The following is a 20,124-nucleotide window of genomic DNA, read 5'->3' on the forward strand; positions in this document are numbered from 1 at the left end:
GCATCATTTAAAGGTTACAAAATGATCTCTTTTTTAAAGCCAGGTCTTCTCTTCAGCAACAATGCTTCCCTGAGGGTTTACCTGCATTGAGAAGATCATTACTATGCTTTTTAAAGTTTTCAGCACTGGTGACCTGTATAGAGCTGTTTGTACATTTGCCATTGGGGCAGTGGGGCCATGACTTTGCAATTACCAACTCCAGACATGGATAGAGCTGTTCTATGAGAAGGTGAAGGAATCCTTCAAAGGCTACTGATAGAAAATAAGGTGTTGCACCTGGATTTAACCCAAAAATCATGCGTCTAAAGAGGGATGACAGCTGACACAGCCACTTATGTAATAGCTAGTTTCAGTTACCGATTTGCTAATGACTGTTTTGCCCTTGCGCAGTTTGTTCCCGGTTTCTTCATTCCTCTCCTTCCTAGTTGCCATACTGTAGTACCTCTTCCTCTTGTTGACATCTGTTCTAGTTCGCAATAGGAAATCCTGAAGTTACTGGATTGATTAACCCCAATGAATTGCTACCAAGCATTGCATTGCAATCTCTCTCCTGGTTACCAAGAGGAGTAGGGATCGCCAGGGGAGATCTGCTTGCCTGTTGCCAGAAGACTGGAGCCACAAGTAGTATTTACCACTTTCTCCAGGAGCTGGACAACTGCTTGGGGAGATTTAGGCTTCGTTTATGCTGGAGTTATGGTATGTGTGATTCCAAAATGGTTGCATTTTGCATGTCCACAGAACAAGAAGCTTTTACTGATGTTCAACCTCTGACAGTCCTAATTGCATCAGCATTCCTACAGATACTGCGTCTGAGCTGGAGTAGGACAAAAAAAAAAATCCACTAGCAAGCAGAATTTCACCAGCCTGTGAGTCTTTGAAATTGGCCAAGGGGTTGACAGGTCTGAACGAGTAGAACATCTGTGAAGGTCTGTGACTAAAGAACCAAGAACAGAGAACAGGAAGAGAAACAAAAAGTAGGTGTTATCCCAGAGGGATGACAGGAGCAGCTGCAGACGTCTTACTCAGAAAGGTGAGTGAGTGGAAATGAATGCTTGGTCATACTGGAAGCAAGCAGGATTTTGCTACTGAGGCTGCATTTTTAACCCTCTGCGCCTCTGGTGGAGGCTTAATGAAAAGCAGGGGTTACACGGGGCCTCTTCATAACAAGGGGTGTAATTAAGAAATATTTAAATGGCTGGTGACTAGCAGAATATGCATGTGCTCATTGCTGTGATTTCTGGGTTTTGTAAGGATGTGCCAGCTAGCCTTAGCCTTGCTAACTCAGGCACTGCTGATGATAAAACCAGAGCACCAGGGAGCTCAGCACAAGTTAAGCAGTGTTTACCTGCTTCCTTGAGCAGGTTTGGCAGCCTCTGCAGCACTTGAAGCTGCTTTGGCTGACTGCACACCGGTGCAAAAGGGATGCCAAGGAACACCAATGCTACCCTATTTCTGCAGGCATATCTCACTGTGGTTTCAAGACATAGATCCCCTCAGCCATGGCTTAAAACATCACACAAGCAAAGCAATAAATGTTGGGATTCCCAGAAGAAATTTTGGTGATCAGAGCTTCAACACAGAGATTCCAGGAGATGAGGAAAACACCTGAAAATCAGTCAGTTCAGGAACATTTGGGGCAGGATCAAGAGGAGATATTAAGCAATGTTTGGAAGCTCTCCAGGGACTGCCTTTGTTCTGCCTCTTGCATAGGACTGAACAAGCTGTCAGCACTTCCATAATACCACGGAGTACTGCTCCTTTCTCCAGTAGGACAGCAGAGAAACAATTTTGTGTTCTGCTTTGAAAAGACAACAAAGTGGTTCTAGCTAGTAGATACTGGGCAAAAGTACAGGAGGCAGAGCCTGATGCACGCCACTTCAAGTCCATACACAGCACAGCCAACCAACAAAAGCAAAGAGGAAACACTGGGAGTTTCCTTTTTCTATGGTTGCCCACAGGAGTTTGTCTCCCTTGGAGTGGGAGGAGGAGTAGACTGGCTCATCCAGTGGCCATGAAGAAAGCACTGTGAGGGAGTTTCCACAAAACCAGGAGACGAGTCACACTGATTTCAGCAAGAGGAAAACTGGGTTGGAATGCTGTGTCCTGTGTAATGAGAGAAAATGTGGGAAGATGGTTTGACAGAGTAACCTGGAGCATTCCAGGAGAATAAACGCCATTCATGCAGGATCAAGTGACGTGAGTAAAGAAAGATTTGCTAAAAATCAAGATTAAACTGTAGATCTACAAAGCCTGCTGAAGGAGAAGGGTACAGGATCTGCTCTGTATCCCTTCCACTGCTAGAGGAAGTGGATGCCAAAGGCTGCTTTTCTCTGCTCACAGACTGAAGAACAATATAGAGAAAAAAGTGGGGAATCTCCAGAAAACACAGGCGAGTTGAGGAATGATAGAAAGTAATGAAACACTTAAGTGTGAGAGAGCACGATAATATGAAACAAATGCTACAAGGGAGAAAGTTAATAACAGAAAGACAGTTTGTGTGGTTAGTGGACAGCAAATTACAGTGAAGTTTACAGTGTGGTATGGCAGCAGAGAAAGCTGCTAGAAGTGGGGGGATTTTGATGTGTCATTTTAGGTTGCTAAGTTGGTTTAGGCCTCTCAGTACAAGCAATTTTCAACCAGCTGGGAGAGTCTTCATGAATGAGTAGCTAAAGTGTCCTCTCTCATTTCTGTATAAGCCAAAAAGAGTGTGATTTACATGATTAAGAAAAGCACTCTTATCTGTCTGGTCAGACTCACCACACTGCAATTCAGTGTTCCCACGAGAAGTCCAGACACTGTGGCACCTCTTGTTTTGGACATTTAAAATTATATTAGACAAAATATTAATATTTGAGCTCTAGAGGACTAGCCAGTCAGAGCAAGATGGGCTAGCTAGAGAGCATTACTAAGTTTCTCCAGTTTAATCTGACTCTTTCACTCAAGACTGTAACAGCAAATGTAATAAGCAGACACACAGAACGTTCTACATGCTGACCATTGTCGGTGCTGTTCATCTGCTTAGTGTCCAATAATAACCAGTCAGTGTCATGAAAGAGATTTGCTTTATAGAGAGCAAAACTTTTTCCACATGCACCAGCTCTAAGGAAGTATTCAAAGATAAAAAGATGATTGTCTAGTAGTAGATTTCCCTAAGTGCCTGAGTCCATTGCACAAGGAACATTAGTTCACTGAGTAATGATTTTGCCTATATGAAGTAGCTAAAGTCTCTCCTCACTGCCTGCAGGATACTCTTGGTACCTCTCTTCTGTTCCTCTGAGCTGGTGCTGAGATTAAGACAGGCACACATTCAAAGGCATGTCTGTACAGCCTGATTTTCATTTCTGTTTCAGCAGTCTATCAAATAGGTGAGAATTGTATTATCATCCATACTGAGTATGCACAATAATCAAAGCTAGTGTAGAGCCAAGGGTCAAGAGTGGAGTTTGGACAGTTCCTTTAATATGTGACAGCAATGTAAAAGCTTTAAAGCAAAATGACAGAATTCCTTTATTTTGCTTACCTGTACTGTCTTTGTCAACTAAATGAAGCGTGATTCCACTCATCTCAACTGGGGAACAAATTGCAATTCAGGGAAAGGGTTTTGAAAACTTACAGTGTGGGAAGAATCTTTCTCTGTAAAGCGTGTATGCAACCATTGACACTTGCTGCTGCTACACAGGCATGGAGTATACTTACTCCTTCCCTCCATTACAGTACTATGAGGACTAATAAACATTTTCTGCCAAACTGAAAATAATTCTAGCATAGCCTTTTTGCAACCCTAAGGACTTTCTCATGAACGTTATCTACTTAATCTGTTTCTGTATTTTGAAAGAAACATCAACTTACTACTTAACCAGCAAAAGAGTTCTCTTCCCCTCTCCTGCCAGTTCAGGATACAGGATGACAAATGAGCAAGTGCAAACAGAAATGCTATCTTGCTTGAGGGACAGCGTTGTCTGCATATCCAGTTCTTCTCCATTTCCTGCAGGAAAAATTCATGGCTGTCTCAGAAGGTATTGTTCTGATGTGTTGCCAGAGAATCTCTACACTGAGGCCTGAAGCCATAATGAAGCAACAGAATTTGTCTTGTGTATGTTCATTGTGCAATAATTTCATTGTCAAGGATTTATTGTTGCCATTTTGTATTGCACAATATAAAATGAAGAGAGAAAGAAGGGTGGGGGACAAATAAATGGACATGACAGAATTAGGTTTTCAGCATTCTGAGTTTTTTAATGAGAATTTAACTACTTATCTCTTCATCAGTCAGTGACAAGTGGCTGTGCTGTAGCTGTTCATTCAAGAGCCAATTGGATTCTTTTAAATCAGAAGTTTAATTTTGATAGCCCAAAATACTGGATTTTAAAAAGTTTTAAACATTTTCCAAATATTTTTTTGTGACATTTCCTTCTAATACCAAAGGTAAAGAAGGGTAAAACACATTAATAGCAACTGTTTAATAGGATTCGCATCTTTTAGAATAGTTGTTTTAAAATCTGAGATGAACATTCTACATGTTTTATTTTCCTAAGACAAAATCCAGCACAACACAATCGTTAAAGATATAACCAGGATTGAAATCAATCAAAATCAGAAGAGTATGTTTTCCCTTCTTTCTCAATTCAATTTCAAAAGAAATTTCAATTGTCTTTGCAAATGACAGTTTTTCGCAACTTCCAATGTAATAGAAAATCCAGTTCCAGACAATTTTAAAAGGCAGGCAGGAGCTTTGCTGGTCTGATTTGGAACTCTAAACATTATTCATATCCAGAGTATTAATATTTTCATATAACAAGCATCTTGCAAAATCATTGCAGAGCTGTTTTCCAGCTGAGCAGATGTCAGTACTAATTATGCAAGCAATCTGAAGTGCTTGTGTTTTAGCAGTCCCAGAATTCCAAATCTACTTCTGCATTACTTATGCAGACTTTTGCAAGTCTTAACTAAGCGGTGTTACAAAACCAGGGTGTTCTGATTTATATTGAGTATCATGGTTGTTTTAGTCTATTCAAGTCTCAACATCTGAAGAATTAAATTCTATAATGGGTATGGGATAGCCCACTACGAATGAGCAATATTATTGGAGAAGCAGGAAGAAATCTACTGCCACGTGTGCCTTAGACTGAGTAGCTGATCATTTCAGATTACACTGAGGTATGTAATTCCTCAAGCACACCTGTGGAAACCTTAATGGCTTCAATTACTAGTGATCATGCAAGCCTCCGGAAACCATGGAAAGAAGGCAGAAAGCTAGTTCCTTGATGGGAAAGTTCAAAGCAGAAACAACCTTACAGGATCCATGGTTACTTACCTGGGTGTTTGTAGAAATTATGGCTAAAAAGCTATTCTAGCCATTGAAAAAAAAAAAAAAAAAGCAAACACACCACCACTCAAACCAACTTTAACTCAAGTGTAACCTTAATGTTAACTTGTTTGTCCAGTTCATTCACTTCCTATTATTCCCTGGATCATGCTTTGAATAATTTCCATGATCTGTTTCTTAAGTCCTGCCCCTTTTGATGTCATCGATTTGATCCATATAGGCTGGACAGCTCCCAATGTATCTTCAGTTAGAAAAGGAAATCTGAAAGCTTTGGACCAAGACTTGACTTGTCTTCTGCTCAGGATAAAGCCGAAGGCTGAGTTTAGTGACTACTTTAAACACTCAAAGATAGAGTTTCTGCCAAGGTACAGTGGGCTGTTTTGCAATTTGGTCTTAGTTGTTTTACTGTGAATTTCTGTATATATGTGTGATTGATATGTAGATATAAATACCTATACACATGGTTAAATATTTGACTACATGACATTCACACATAAGTGTTTATTATGTGTTGAGTACTGAGCTGCTGTGGTAATATGTGAACATATACTTGTTTGCCACAGTTGTATAACTTCCACTGACTTTCTTATAACCTGCAGCCTCTCTCCAGGCACTTACCACAGACAAGACAGGCAACTGGTCAATGTTTTGTTGAGTCCCTGACTGCAATTGCTATGTTAAATAAGTCAGTGGTAGACTGATCTGGGAAACCAGTGGTGAGAGGATGTTCTGTTGCCTGTACGCATGCGTGTTTTGAAAGATTCCCTCTGGGGTTTTTTTGCATTATCATATGCTTTTTCATTCTAGTTATTTTAAGAATGCAGATTCAAATGGTATGAACTAGCCATAGCCTTAAAAGCCCAGTCAGAATGTTTGAAAACTGTGGGTCATCTCTGAAAGTCATGGTTTGAATGTTTACAGGTGTTTTTTAGATTCAAAATTATACATAGAAAAAGTGTGTTTGATAGATTTGATTTCTCATTCACTTTTAGTACCTATTAACTTTTATTCTACTTTTTCTCATTAGAGCAAGGCTGTATAGTGAGATTAATACAACAGTAACTAAATTTTCCTCTTTTAGTCTCACACAATTTTAATTTCTGTCTTAAAATGCCATAAATATTTGAAGACTCATTTGATACATTAACATGCACTGCAGACTTATTTTCATTTATTCTTATCTAAATAAAATGAGAAAGAAAGAACTGAATAAGATAAAGGTTGAACATACAATTTAACAACAATTTAATCTGAAAAATGTGTAACAATAGAGAGTAGCAAGACTACCATGGAATCATTTCTGGACTTTGCCATGGATAGTCCTTTTTGACTGAAGAAGCATTCAGAAGTAAGCCTTCAGCTATAAGGTTGTCTGATAAAATTTGTAACAGTGGTTCATGGTACTCTGGCTCTGTGTAGTCTGTGTGGGAGTAACAGTTTAACTGTGTATGGACTGCAGAAAACCAGTATTTCCTCGCAGGAAAAATGGAATTGCTCATTTCCCACTTTAATTCTTTATCACACATGTTTTCTTGTAATTGTTCATGCCCTTTTTTTAACATTTCACTTTCCTTGGGCTTACTGTATTGCTCAGTGGCAAGTATATCTAAGAAATTTGAAAAATCGTTTGTCATGTTTAATTATAAAAGTATAAAGGAGGTGCATGTCTTTGGGTTAATTTTGTATTATTGTTAATATCTTAGAAAATACAAACATGGCATGGGTTACAGTCTTCAGGGAAAAGAACTTGTGATAAACTAGGGTTTTCTTGTCAGATAATACACTTTTGCTGACTATTTTAAAGCTAATCTGGCATACAGCTTTTGGAGAGCTCTTCACTGTTTACGGATTATTCCTCATCTTTCTGACATGAATGGGTACATTGAAGAGACTGGTTTAGCAGCTTGTAACTCTACGATATCATTTCATATGAAGCGGCCTATTCCAAGGACGTTTGAAATAAAGTCATGCATTTAAAATGGAGAGACCTAGTTGAGGACAAAGCACCACAGGTCGGGGCACTAGTGTGTATCAGCTGAGGTGTGGGAACCTCCCTGGCACCTCAGACCGAGCCACCACCAAACACTTCCAGGTCCGTAACTCAGTAAAGGGCCTAAGCTTTCACTTCATTATCACGTAGCCCATTTGCAACAATTCTTTAGCTATTTTTTGCGCTCCTTATCTGGTCTTCAAGCTCAGTTACTTACTGTATTTATAAGATTTTTTACTTGGAGTTGAGGTTGGACCAAAGTGTTGTACTCACTAAACTTCTCTTAATAGCATAATAAGTAGGGTGATTCAGAGAGTGCTGTAATGCTGGAAACTCACATGTTACAGGACTTGGTGTCATGTTCAGTAAATGGAAGTATGTCAACATTAGTCCAATGTCCCAAACTGGTACTAAAACTTAAGATGTCCTTGGTCTGTGCTGGCTAAAACATATGAGCATAAATAATGTTCACACTTCCATCAGCATAGTCTGAAATTATCTAGAGTAGCATAGTGGGTGTTTTACTTACTGTGACAAAGGAGATAAGGATTTTGATTTCCAGTTATGGCATGCTTCCTGGGTAATATTCAGTGTCTGTTATTCCTTTTCACTCCTGTAAAATTGAGAGAAGGAAAAGATTTTTAGATTTCTGGAAGAAACTATTTATGTAAGAGATAGGTGGCAAAATTTCTGTAATAGCAGTAATTAATATTTCTGTGGTCTTCAGAAGCAACCCGAGAGCATTTTATTATAAGTAGTGTCTGCAATTCTTTATCCACATCCTAATTTGAATAATCCTCTCTGTGGTTTCAACTGAAGTGCTGTTTTTCTCCACTTTCTTTCCTAAATATCTGATTCTGCTCATCTGAGCTATGAAATACCTACTATATTTCATCTTGGAAGTGGCTCTGTTTTAGGGATTGCAGAAATTAACCCTGTTTACCTCCATTCTGCAGAATGACAGATCATACAACAAAAATTAAAACCAGATCCTAATCTGTCCTTTTCATTCACTTGAAAGTTGGATTTATCCCGATTCCTTGACATAAGGATGAAGCCATATTGCTAGTTCTGAGACATTCTTGTTTCGAGCCTATAGGCCAGCATATTTCCCTAGCAATAGATACATAATAATTAATTAGTTACAGATCTATATTAATGCCCAGTGACACATGTTTCAGAATTAAATGTTGGTCCTTAGTGTTCTTAGAAAGAAGAAGACTCTGCAGCTTGTGTATTAGTCACGTTAACTTTGCATATCCGTACTAACAGAGAAGTCATAGTGTAAGCATGGTATAATGCCTCGAGTACTTTGGCAGCAGTATGCAGAACATTTGACCTCTCTGCTACTTCCTGGTGTCCAAACTCTAGAAAGACAGGTGAGTCTCAGCTCACAGTTATTTTCAGCTTTTGCTCATAACAAACTCATTGGCACCATGTTTGAAAGAGTCCACAGGATGGTCCTAGTCTAACAAGCTAATAAGATTCTTTTTCATTCAACAGAAACATACTTAGAGGATGGAGCAGGAAGTGGCAAGAGAAGAAAAGAAAGAAGGCTTGATTGAGTTTTATGATTCCTTCAAGGATATGTTTGAGTTCTTCTGTAAGAACACAACAATCCATGGCACCATCCGCCTTGTATGCTCAGACAGCAATAGGATGAAAACAGCTTTTTGGACTCTGCTTTTACTTGCCAGTTTTGGCATGTTATACTGGCAATTTGCACTTATGTTCAGCCAGTACTGGGCCTACCCAGTTGTCCTGACCATGTCAATGCACTCAGAGCCCAAGATGTTTCCAGCAATTACCATCTGCAATCTGGACCCATACAGGTAACCTGGGCTTTCCCTTCAGCTGTAGTCACGTCTTTACAGTCACGAGGGTTCAGGAAGGGTCAGCAACCTTATGACTGCAGCCTGGAGGAGGCTGAAGGTAGAGGAAGGCTGGTAGAGAGGTGTCTCTGCCTCAGAGAGGTGGAAAGGGACTGTTGTTATTTCCAAACTGGTTTTAAGATAAGATCTTGTTGGAATTGTGCAACAGCATGTAGCAGTTTATTTCATGCACTGAGTCAGGATAGAGGGAACTCTGCCTTGTAACTTAGTTCAAGCTGCTAACTGATTCTGTGCTGTGATAAAAACAGTCTTTCCCTGAAAAACATGGCTGCTATGCATATTCATTCCTAACTGAAGTACTGATCTCTGGAATGATGAATGCTGGAGCCAATTCTGCTTGGTTTTTTGTACCACAGAAGGGCTTTAAGGGAACAATATAACTTCTGTGGAAGTCTGTGTGGCTCTGCTTGTCAAACAAGGCTCACACAGTAGTGGCAAGTTATTGAGAAGTTTCAAATTACATAGTGAATGAATTATGTCATTTCCGCAGAATAATTATCTAACTGACCAACAGGAAGGCCAGTCTGTGCAGCTGATGCTGCACAGCTACAAGTTCTGAGGTTTTCAGTGGAGAATTCAGCAACTGGAATTTCAGCTACTTGAGCGCCTAATAAATTAATTTATGGAAGTTAGGTATGCTAAGCACAGGCACCATAATTGCTGACTTTTCTCACACAGACATCAAGGTCTGCAGAGACCCGGAGAATACCCTTTCCATAGATACTGCGAGGATACCTAAAATAAAGCGCTTTAGAAGTAGAAACATGGATATTCACAAATAGCTAATATTTCTGTTCCTTGCAGGTTTGAACTGGTTAGTGAACATTTGGTTCAGTTGGACCACATGGCAGAGGAATCAATCGCTTTTTTGTATGGCATCAACACGTCAGCCAGCTTATTCCACATGAATGAGAAAAACATCCACATAAAAGACTTGTCAAGCATAGGCAATCTCAGCAGATCCACCTTCAAGCTGAGCCAAAACTTCTCACTCTTGAGAATGTCTGACCACAATAGCAGGTCAGGGAAGAAGCATTCCAGTGTGGGCTTCAGGCTGGTAAGTGCGCATCCTCTTTGAGGTTTTAAACCTGGGTGCAGACACGAGGGACCAGGGGCAGAGGGGGAGCCCATCCCACGGTACCTGAGCAAGCAAGCAGGGAAAGCTCACTGATGGTGGCCAGTTCCAACCATGAGCCTGGGTCATCAGGCAAGCTCCTGGTGATGAGGCAGGTTTAAGATAAGGCCATGAAGCCACAGGATCAACAGGGTCCACAGTAAGGCAGGAGCACAACAGGAGCTGGAAAGTAGCAGCCCTACACCACAGCCCAAAGAGAAACTCAAGACCCCAGGCTGAGCTTAAATGAGCTCCTGGGCACATGGGCAGAGGGTGTGGGTGGATGCCTCAGGTGAGGCTGCTCAGGGTCGTTAAGGTACTCAGGGCCCTGACAAAGATCTCACAAGGTACATTCAAAAAATGAGTGAAAAAATAGGTAGTTTCTGTGCTGTGTAATGACAGTTTGGAGGATGTTTCAGGAGAGTTCATCCCTGACTCTAACAGTTTATGCTGATTGATAGGAGTCTTGTGAAGTGAAATAATAGCAACATCAAGGATCTTACACAGCCTACCCACTTGTAAAATTGTCCTGGCAGTGACCAGTTCAGTAGCAGCAGGATATGGGAATCATTGTCCCCCTTTCTCAAAATACACAAAACATCTAGACTTAGCAGGTGAGCCTAGAAATAACAGAGAAACAACTTGCAAGAATTCCCTCGGTATCTAAATGCTGTGGTACTAGAAATGTTGCACAAGAAATAGGGCACTAGAAATGTTGCAGATGAAGTAAAAGACGACAATAACAAATCAAGAGGATGAATACAATAAATGTGTATCTGTGACTTTGATGAAGAATGCAAATGCTTCGGATTCTTCATATCAAAACCAGGGTTAGCGTAGATCTAAGAGCAGACGCTGAGAGAGAGATTGATGTGGCTTGAAAGGCCAGCAATTTTTGCCTGATTATTATCGTCCTGCCCTATTCTGAAGTCCTTCACCAGTCACACTTTCACCAGAATCTGTGGGTGTTCACCTGTCTAAGGCCTGAGTAAGAACAAAGCGAGCATCTCAGGACTTGGTTTATGATTCACGTGTTGTAGAGAATTCCCACCAGCCCTGTCCTTCCTTCCCCCAAGGTAACTGAGTTTGCTTGTCTGCTCTCTTCTTCTACCTCTCCTCCCCTGCATTCATTCCCCTGAGTTGAAGTAGCACACCTAGTTCAGCTTCAAGGAGAGAAAATGCTTAGCACATAACAAGATGACCTCCAGAGGTCCCTTCCAACATCAGCCATTCTGTGATAACTAAAATGATCAGAGACTTCACTTTGTGAAAAAATAGATGTTCCCCTTGTACCTGTTAGCCCATATTGTTTTTATCCCCTGATCTCTGTTACCGTTAGGCTGCCAAGTCCTGGCTGTGCTGAATGGCTCCCTCCCTTCTTTTCTTCCAGTGCAATGCCACAGGTGGGAATTGCTTCTACAAGACCTATTCATCTGGGATGGATGCAATTCTTGAATGGTACAGATTTCACTACATGAATATCATGTCGCAGCTACCAGTTATAATCAACATTTCTGATCATGAGGAACAAATAGAAGATATGGTCTACTCCTGTCAGTATGATGGGGAGCCCTGCAGACCCACGTATGTTACTTCTGACAACGCTGAGCTGTGTGGTGCGGGGACACGTGGGAGGGCAGGGATGCCATCCCGAGGGACCTGGGCAGGATGGAGAGGGGGGCCCGGGCAAACCTCATGGAGTGCAACAAGGCCAAGGGCAAGGCCCTGTCCAGGGGCCGGGGCAATCCCCAGCACAAACCCAGGCTGGGCGAGGAGCGGCTGGAGAGCAGCCCCAAGGAGAGGGACTGGGGGTGCTGGTGGGGGGAAAACTGCCTGTGAGCCAGCACCGTGCGCTCGCAGCCCAGAACCCCCCCGTGCCCTGGGCTGCAGCCAGAGCAGGGGGGGCAGCAGGGCCAGGGAGGGGATTCTCCCCCTCTGCTCCGCTCTGGGGAGACCCCCCTGCGGTGCTGGGGCCAGCTCGGGGCCCCCAACAGCAGAAGGACATGGAGCTGCTCGAGCGGGGCCAGAGGAGGCCACGAAGATGCTGGGGGGGCTGGAGCAGCTCCCCTGGGAGGCCGGGCTGAGAGAATTGGGGGGGTTCAGCCTGGAGAAGAGAAGGCTCCGGGGAGACCTTCGAGCGGCCTCCCAGGGCTTAAAGGGGGGACAGGAAAGGTGGGGAGGGACTCTGGATCAGGGGGTGGGGGTAGGACGAGGGGTGATGGTTTTAAACTGAAAGAGGGCAGATTTAGATTAGATACAAAGAAGAAATTCTCCCCTGTGCGGGGGGTGAGGCGCTGGCCCAGGGTGCCCAGAGCAGCTGTGGCTGCCCCCTCCCTGGAAGGGTTCAAGGCCAGGTTGGACGGGGCTGGGAGCCCCCTGGGCTGGGGGAAGGGGGCCCTGCCCAGGGCGGGGGGGTTGGGCCTTGATGGTCTTTAAGGTCCCTTCCAACAGAAACCATTCCATGATTCTGTGATATGATTCTTGAAGCACTAATTGTGATTTCAGCAAAACTCAAGGACTTGGGAGATCGAAATTGAGCCTATACTTTCAGGCAGTGCAGGCACTACACCTCATGGCATACTGCCAGGCTTAGCCCTTGTTGGATATCTGACTGAAAGGAAGAACACCCTTTCATGATCAGAGCATGATGATAGGAACCTAGAAATTAGTGTTCTGCCATGTTTAACCTCTGTGACTGTGATTTAGTGTCTTAGGGTGTCGGAGAAACCTAAATTCATCAGGAATTAAACCTTTACTGGTACAATCATTCATCAACTGTATTGAATGGCAAATGATGAATGTCTACTTGCATGGGAGGAAAAGAGCAGGAATCCTCAGATATCCAATGGATAAAAGTGTGATATCTTTTTGCTGTAGCAATTAATGAGAAATGGAAGAGAGCTCTAACGACTCTACTGTAGCACTTGGCCCCTGAACACAAGGATTATTCTCAATTATGCCACAAGAACTCAGTTAATACTAAAAGGGTCAGATGGTCTTTTTGCATCCTTCTGTCCCTAGAGGCAAAGAAGTGAGCCTGATGCATACACCAAAGGCAAAGGTGTACTTTGTTTTTCCTGCATGCCTATGGTCTCCACTGTTGGAAGCTCTTCCAAATACAACTGACGTACACCACCAAAGGCAGTGCTGTGCCTCAGGCACACGAGCCATTTGCTGGCCTGCTTGTTTTCAGCTGATGACTGAAGTTAACATCAGTGCACTCATCTGTGACACAAAATAAGCAGAAGGCAAATCTAAGTGTTTTTCTGAGCACTTTCAACAAAGAGGACAGGGGGGCCACAAAGTTTGTTGTAGATAATTTTACAAGACAAGGTCCTGGTTTACCTTTCCTGGAGGCAACTGACTCTTACATTCTTCTGCACTTAGTGTTTCTGATGCTTTCATGTAATATAGTTCTGTCTGTGCACTTGATGGTGAGCATTGTCACTTTTGTATGTGTGTTCACCCAACTCTTCTTGAGAACTCCTACAAGCTGGTGGAATGTGAAGGCTGACTTGGCCAGGGAAGTTCAACATGATCATAAGTGGTACGATTTTTAAGAAAACGAGGAAAGAGAAAATCTATTTTTTCTGTTGTTTAGGGCACAGTAGTGGTGTTTCTCCTATTGATTAGAGCACAGAACATCAACCTGCTTGGTTGTTGTAACAAGCAGAGAAAAAATTAGTCTACTTGATGGAAGAAAAAGCAAGTCAGAACTCTGAATTTTACTCCTGTGTTTGCTGCTCTGGCTGTAACCTTGGGTGAGCAGTGAACCCCTGTGCACCTGATTTTTTTCCTTGTCTCCAGTGAGTTAACAGCTCTTTCCCATAGGCACTTCTGACCATACACACACACACATACACCAAACACAACCTATGTAGAAGTAAAGGAATTGCTACACTCATAATTAAATCCCATCAAAATCTCTCTTGGTTTCAGTGACTATGTTCACTTTCACCACCCAGTCTTTGGAAGCTGCTATACTTTTAACAGCAAGGGAACAGACTCTTTTTGGACAGCTACAAAACCAGGAATTCCTTACGGTATGTTTTTTGGAAAAGGGTGGGAAAAACTAAAGTTAATATAATTTGGCTATGGATTAGATATATCTTCTATACATGACTTACTGACCTGTAGCCCTCTCTTCTAGTGTGGTGGCATAAATTATATACTGTATTTGCTTGATTCACTAGTTGCATGTACATGATAGCCATACCAGTCATATCTTAACTTGTAGTAAGCAGAATATTATTTTAGTTTTCAAGCAGAATATTATTACAATTTTGGAATAGGCTGGTGCAGTTACTCCCTGATCACTCACCAGGTCTCTAAGGAAAAAGAATGGCTCTTCTGTAAGCTAAGACAGCAATTGGATCAGTGCTGAGCATTCAAGACGTAGTGGTGTTCCTATTTTGGCCCAAATAAGTTGTTGTATGCTTCCCTTCATTTTGGTTTACAGGACTTTCCCTTATCCTGAGAGCAGAGCAGAAGGATCACATCCCACTCTTGTCTACAGTAGCGGGTGTGAAAGTGATGATACACAACCACAATCAGACACCATTCCTTGAGCATGAAGGCTTTGACATCAGACCAGGCATTGCAACTACCATAGGCATTCAGCAGGTTAGCCACCACCTCAGGAGCATTGTTTCTCTTCCTTCTGATTGCGGAAAGTTGTGAGGAGCTGAGCACTGAGACTGACTCATACGATGGACTTGTGGGACTCTTGTGTTCACTTCTTGACTGTGGATGTGTATTTATACAAGCCCCTCTTCTCTCTTCACTGTGCTCGGGTTCCCATGTGTAAAACCAAATCATTCCAAACGTGCTAGTGGCCTTTTGGTCCCCAATACATTGGAGCCTGATTTGTTTAACACTGAGGCCCTTATACTTCTTATACCTCCTTCCAGCTCTACACAGAGGGCTGCATGTGTATATTAGGATGAGAACAAACATTCAGAAGTGATTTACTTATTTTGGCATGATGAGTTACCACTTGTCAGCTGAACCGTAGTGACTGACCACGTGCGCTCTCCTACCTTTACCCTGTTACTGTATATGTTTTATTAGCAATGTATAGCTCAGCTGCTCACATATATTACTACACTTCCTGTCCTTTGGATGATGCTTTATCCAGTTAAGTTTAGATGGTGATGGCTAGGTCCAATTAAAGCTCCTAATCACTCAGGCCTCTTTTCTGTGTCCACAGGATGAGGTGAATCGCCTGGGTGGCAATTATGGGAAATGCACGACTAATGGCAATGATGTGAATGTTAAACTCCTCTACAACAACTCCTACACCCTGCAGGTATTGTGAGAGTGGCTGGCTGAGGCCCCAGCTTAATCAGAGTGGATGAATAGCAAACAAGTCATACCTTACGCTCCAGAGCTTTTACAAATCAGCGGGTTCATTGCTGGAGGTAACAGAGAGATTCATGTCCCTCTGAAGAGAAGCTCACAAACAGGGTGTTATAACGTGGAATGTGTTTTACTGAGTGGGGGATACTCAGTCCCAGACACTGGGGCTCTTCCCACCTTGTAACACAAGCAAGATCAGACAGTGAGCCAGTCGAGGCAGCTGGACTGCTCTAGTAGGACATTCTTGAGCCATCAGATCTTTATTTGCACAAGTAGTTGCTCCTGGCTCAAGATGTTTGGGCTGTTTAACTGAGATGTTCCTGGGCATAATAAAAAAGAGAGCTGTGGGAAATTCTGCCTCACTGGGTTCAATACTGTTTTCAGAGGTAAAAACAAGGAATGAAAAGTGAAAACCTTTTGCATCATCATGCTCTAGTAATGGCTGGTGTCTCTTTGCAGTAACAAAATCTGTACATTGTCTCCTAGCACCTGCATGCTACAGACTGTAGATTTGGGCACTTGAGAATTTCTGGCTTATCCAATCTTTTATGCCTTCTTTATGTTCCAGGCTTGTTTGCATTCCTGCTTTCAGCACATAATGGTTCGAAAATGTGGCTGTGGCTATTACTACTACCCACTGCCTCCCGGTGCTGAATACTGTGACTACAATAAGCAGCCTGCATGGGGTAAGAGCAAAAAACTGCTGTCTTGTCCTTGTCGGAAGGGAACACCTTCCTACAATAGTCACTGGTTACATGACTCCTTAGATTACTGCCCTTCTACTTTGTGCCTATTTCCTGCTTAAACTATTTCCTTACATCACTGAACCCAGACAGATGGCAAACACCTTTCTGTATACTTGTATGGATATCAGGTTAGTGCATAAAAAAATCTTGATGGTATTGAGCATCCCTTTATTAAGGACATTAATATAAGGTCACGCTATTTCATGTTACCAATATTGGTGGCTGTACCGGTGTAAGACAAAGCCTTGAACAGCTTCTCTTGGTTTCCTGGTTATCCTGTCCTCAGCAGATCCTTCCAGAGAAGGCACCTGCATTGCACACAGGTGATTAGCTCAGCCATCTGGAACCATTCCAAAGTGAGAGTGCGGCAAACCAGGCCTCTGACAGAGTGCTGTACGCTCGGGAAGGCCAAGTGAGGACAGAGGTTTTGGTAGCTTTCCATTTGGTAGCCTTCCATTTCCTGAGGAAGTGTCTGAGTGTGTTCCTCCCATTTCTTTCACCAGGTCACTGCTTTTACCAGCTGTACAACAGGCTCAGAAATCATCACCTGAATTGTTTTGATCAGTGCCCCAAGCCTTGCCGGTAGGTCACAAAAGCAGAGCACAAAAAATGCCACCTTGCAGAGGAAAATTACACCAGTGGAAATGTAGGCAACTTAGTGGAAATTTTATGAACCAACTGGCCATCTGAATTTTGGCATTCTCTGAACTGGAGACCTCAGTCTGATGTTTGAACCCCAGTGCTGGGAAAGGAAAAACATGACAGCACTAGGCAGATTAATTAAGAACTTTGTGTGTGCATGACAGCAGAAAGGGGGAATTGTTTTAGTTACACCGAAATGTTTTATTAAGACTAAACCACACTGTTTGTATAATTTTTCAATCTATATTATTTTTCTTGGTTCAGCTTTTTTATTGTAGGTCTAATTCAAAATGGAAAGACATAATTTTAAAGCAAAATATCAAATATTTTGGGTTTGAATGTATCAAAGAGAACATCAGGATTTTTAAACCATTCTAGTTTTCCTCCTGACCTGAACAGTTTTCAGGAAACCTCTGGGGTTTTTTTCTAAGCTGAATTACAAACCTTTTTCCAAAGTTCTCAAGAGCTGTCCCCAGGACTGTCTGGGGCAAGTGGTTAGCATTGTTAAACTCCTTCATGTATTCTTTTTTAAATACCAAGAGTCATCACAATCATAATCTCCATTTTTATCTTATCAGGGAATCACTGTACAAGGTGTCTGCTGGGACAGCTAAATGGCCATCAGCGAAGTCTCAGGTAGCCCACACAGACAACTGCTCTGTTCAGAGGGGATACTGTATTTACTGTGGCTCTTGGAGCATTAAAGTTAAGGGTGAAAACAGTGACTCAGGCAGCAGCAGTGGAAATGGCAAATAAAGCAAACTGGTCCAAAACCTGGGCCCAAGGGAAAGACCCTGCAGTTAAGATGCCAGACTAAGATGCTAAAGAGGTACATCCAACTCCAGTTCTCATCCAAACTTCCTTGTGACCTTAAGCAATTCACCTCAGTGCCTTAGTTCCCACCTACAAAATGGTGTTAATGACTTTCTGCTTCCAGTGGGTGTTGTGGTGTAACAACTCACTTATTACTGTTTGTGAGTTGCTGCAGGGCTGCGATGGAAACTCTGTGAGTCAATAGATGACCTCTTGCCATTTCTCATGTTCTGATGTTAAATGGGCATTCAGGCTGTATGACCAGGTACTTAATTCATGTGAAATAGGTGATAATGTAGAGGTAAATACAACCAATACATTTTAAAAGAGGAAATTATTTGGTGGGACTGCCATTAAAGGCAGAATTTAAGAACCAGAATACTATACACACCTAAAATATCAGTGTGGCAAATATAGCTACTACTTGATAGCTATCACTATATGTTATAAAGCGATCAACCACATCCTTTTTTATTATTTGCAATAGCCATTTTATTGCTCATTAAATCTGCATTTACAAAATATTAAACACACAAAAATCTCAGAAGACATAACATACATATACTCTGCCACAGGACTGGATCCGCCAAGCTCTAAGGCACCAGAATGGATATAACTCTACCAGCAACAGGTTAGTCACTGTGAGAAGGTACTCCTGTTAAAACTATGAATTAACTCTTCACCCCTGCAGAATCTGTAGATGTTAAACTGGAAAGGAAGGACAAGAGAAAAATGTACAGGGTCATCCAATAAATTTCCCATCTTTCTTCACCACTCTGTAAGACAGTCACTTCTGTAACCTTTCTCCAAGCTCGTGTTAAACACCCTCAGGAAGGAAGCTTGAGTGAGTGGTGAGACCTATTGCCTAGCAATCAGCATGTCAAACCGAGACCAGAATGCTGGCAAGTACCTTGCACCAGGTAAATGACATGTGGACATCCCATCGTTGCTAACTGCTCCCTTTCTCCCATACAGGAAGGATATTGCCAAGGTGACTATCTTCTACCAGCAACTGAACTACCAGTCTGTGAACGAGTCTCCTTTACTCTCAGTAGGTTGCACTACATCAGCTCAAAACACTGTTACCTGTCCTTAGTTATGGTGTGCTGTGTGTGGTTGGAGGGAAGATTATTTACAGCCCCCCCAAATGAGATGGGATTATTCTTCTTAAGGAAGAGACCTGACAATTTCACATTTACACAGTTACACAAAATTACTCCCCAAATGGCAAGCAGCTCACTGACCGGCTGGCAATATGCAATAGTTTCATGTTCCCAGAGCTCTGCTGTGCTTGATAAACACAACCTTTTGATTCTTTCCTCAGGAGAATCTGCTTCTGTCCAGCATGGGAAGCCAATGGAGCCTCTGGTTTGGATCCTCAGTGTTGTCGGTAGTTGAAATGTTTGAGCTGCTTATAGATACACTGGTCTTGTCTCTCCTCTTCTGCTACCAAAGGTTCAGGTCAAAGAAGACATTGACAGTAGCTCACACTCCTACCATCCCCAGCGTGAGCTTGACCCTAGAAAACTACCGAGTTGTGCAAGAAGAAGCTGGAAAAGGTGATGATTCTGCTCATACTCACCCTTCTGGAGTGACTGTTGCCATGGACAGCAAGAGTGACCTGCATCTTCACCCACTCTCCAGCAAGGTGGAGATGCCCGAGCATTGCCCAGGTGTGGTGCTTAATGGTTTTAGATACATGAAGGACAGCTCTTTGGAAGAGGAACGGAATGGCTGAGGACATGTTTGTGTGCACAGAGAAGTGGGAGGCTTGAAACTCCCCGAATGCTCCGGTGCTGTCAGAAAGGCTGCAAATGGAAATGTTTGGGACCCACAATCTGTGAGCACCTAAACACCACACTGCTGAGCTTGGCAATCCTCCTCCAGCTATTACAAGTTCATTATTAAACCATTCATGTGTCCTGGATTCAGGCATCATGCAATGTTCTTTTGTTCCTAATGAGTATCTGGGGAGGGGAGAACTGTACTTCTACTCTCTGGGGCAGCTGTGGAGTCCTCATAAAAGCCTTTTCACAGCTTTTAACTTTTAAACCCCTGTGAGGAAATCAGCCTGTGGCTTCAGACAGGCCCATCTACATTTCACAAACGTACTCAAGAGAAAAGCCAGCCTGGCTGTTAATGAAAAGATTTCCAGCAGAGGCTGAGTGTGTGCTCATATCAGTCAGTGCTGTCTTGAGGATGACAGAGCGTGGAGTTCTGATTACAGCTTTGCTTCCAAGGCA

The 20,124-nt window shown here is 42.5% G+C and overlaps 1 protein-coding gene across 4 annotated transcripts; it reads left to right on the forward strand.

The window, feature by feature from the left end:
• The first annotated feature begins 979 nt into the window (after positions 1-979).
• On the forward strand, positions 980-19,808 carry SCNN1D (sodium channel epithelial 1 subunit delta). 4 transcript variants are annotated; one of them, XM_033007484.2, is made up of 14 exons: positions 2,045-2,196; positions 5,547-5,691; positions 8,820-9,148; positions 10,013-10,265; positions 11,713-11,906; positions 14,262-14,365; positions 14,782-14,945; positions 15,532-15,630; positions 16,249-16,366; positions 16,930-17,008; positions 17,647-17,704; positions 18,457-18,512; positions 18,857-18,932; positions 19,206-19,808. In XM_033007484.2, the coding sequence occupies exons 3-14, from the start codon at positions 8,835-8,837 to the stop codon at positions 19,617-19,619; spliced, it is 1,929 nt and encodes a 642-aa protein (XP_032863375.1). In that variant the 5' UTR covers positions 2,045-2,196; positions 5,547-5,691; positions 8,820-8,834; the 3' UTR covers positions 19,620-19,808. The 4 variants fall into 4 exon arrangements, with proteins under 4 accessions (XP_032863377.1, XP_032863375.1, XP_032863374.1 ...); XM_033007486.2 differs by lacking the exons at positions 2,045-2,196; positions 5,547-5,691 and adding an exon at positions 980-1,030; XM_033007483.2 differs by lacking the exon at positions 5,547-5,691.
• The last annotated feature ends 316 nt before the right edge of the window (positions 19,809-20,124 follow it).

The sequence above is a fragment of the Tyto alba genome, unplaced genomic scaffold (assembly GCF_018691265.1).
Source record: "Tyto alba isolate M040663 unplaced genomic scaffold, T.alba_DEE_v4.0 Super-Scaffold_20000042, whole genome shotgun sequence".
Taxonomy (NCBI): domain Eukaryota; kingdom Metazoa; phylum Chordata; class Aves; order Strigiformes; family Tytonidae; genus Tyto; species Tyto alba.

Bases quoted from the DNA above. Each gene is read 5' to 3' on its own strand.
- SCNN1D (XM_033007486.2), top strand. From the start codon at position 8,835: ATGGAGCAGGAAGTGGCAAGAGAAGAAAAGAAAGAAGGCTTGATTGAG. The intron at 11,907-14,261 runs GTATGTTACTTC...TCTTGGTTTCAG, and splicing joins GGGGAGCCCTGCAGACCCAC to TGACTATGTTCACTTTCACC. The intron at 17,009-17,646 runs GTAGGTCACAAA...TTATCTTATCAG, and splicing joins CAGTGCCCCAAGCCTTGCCG to GGAATCACTGTACAAGGTGT.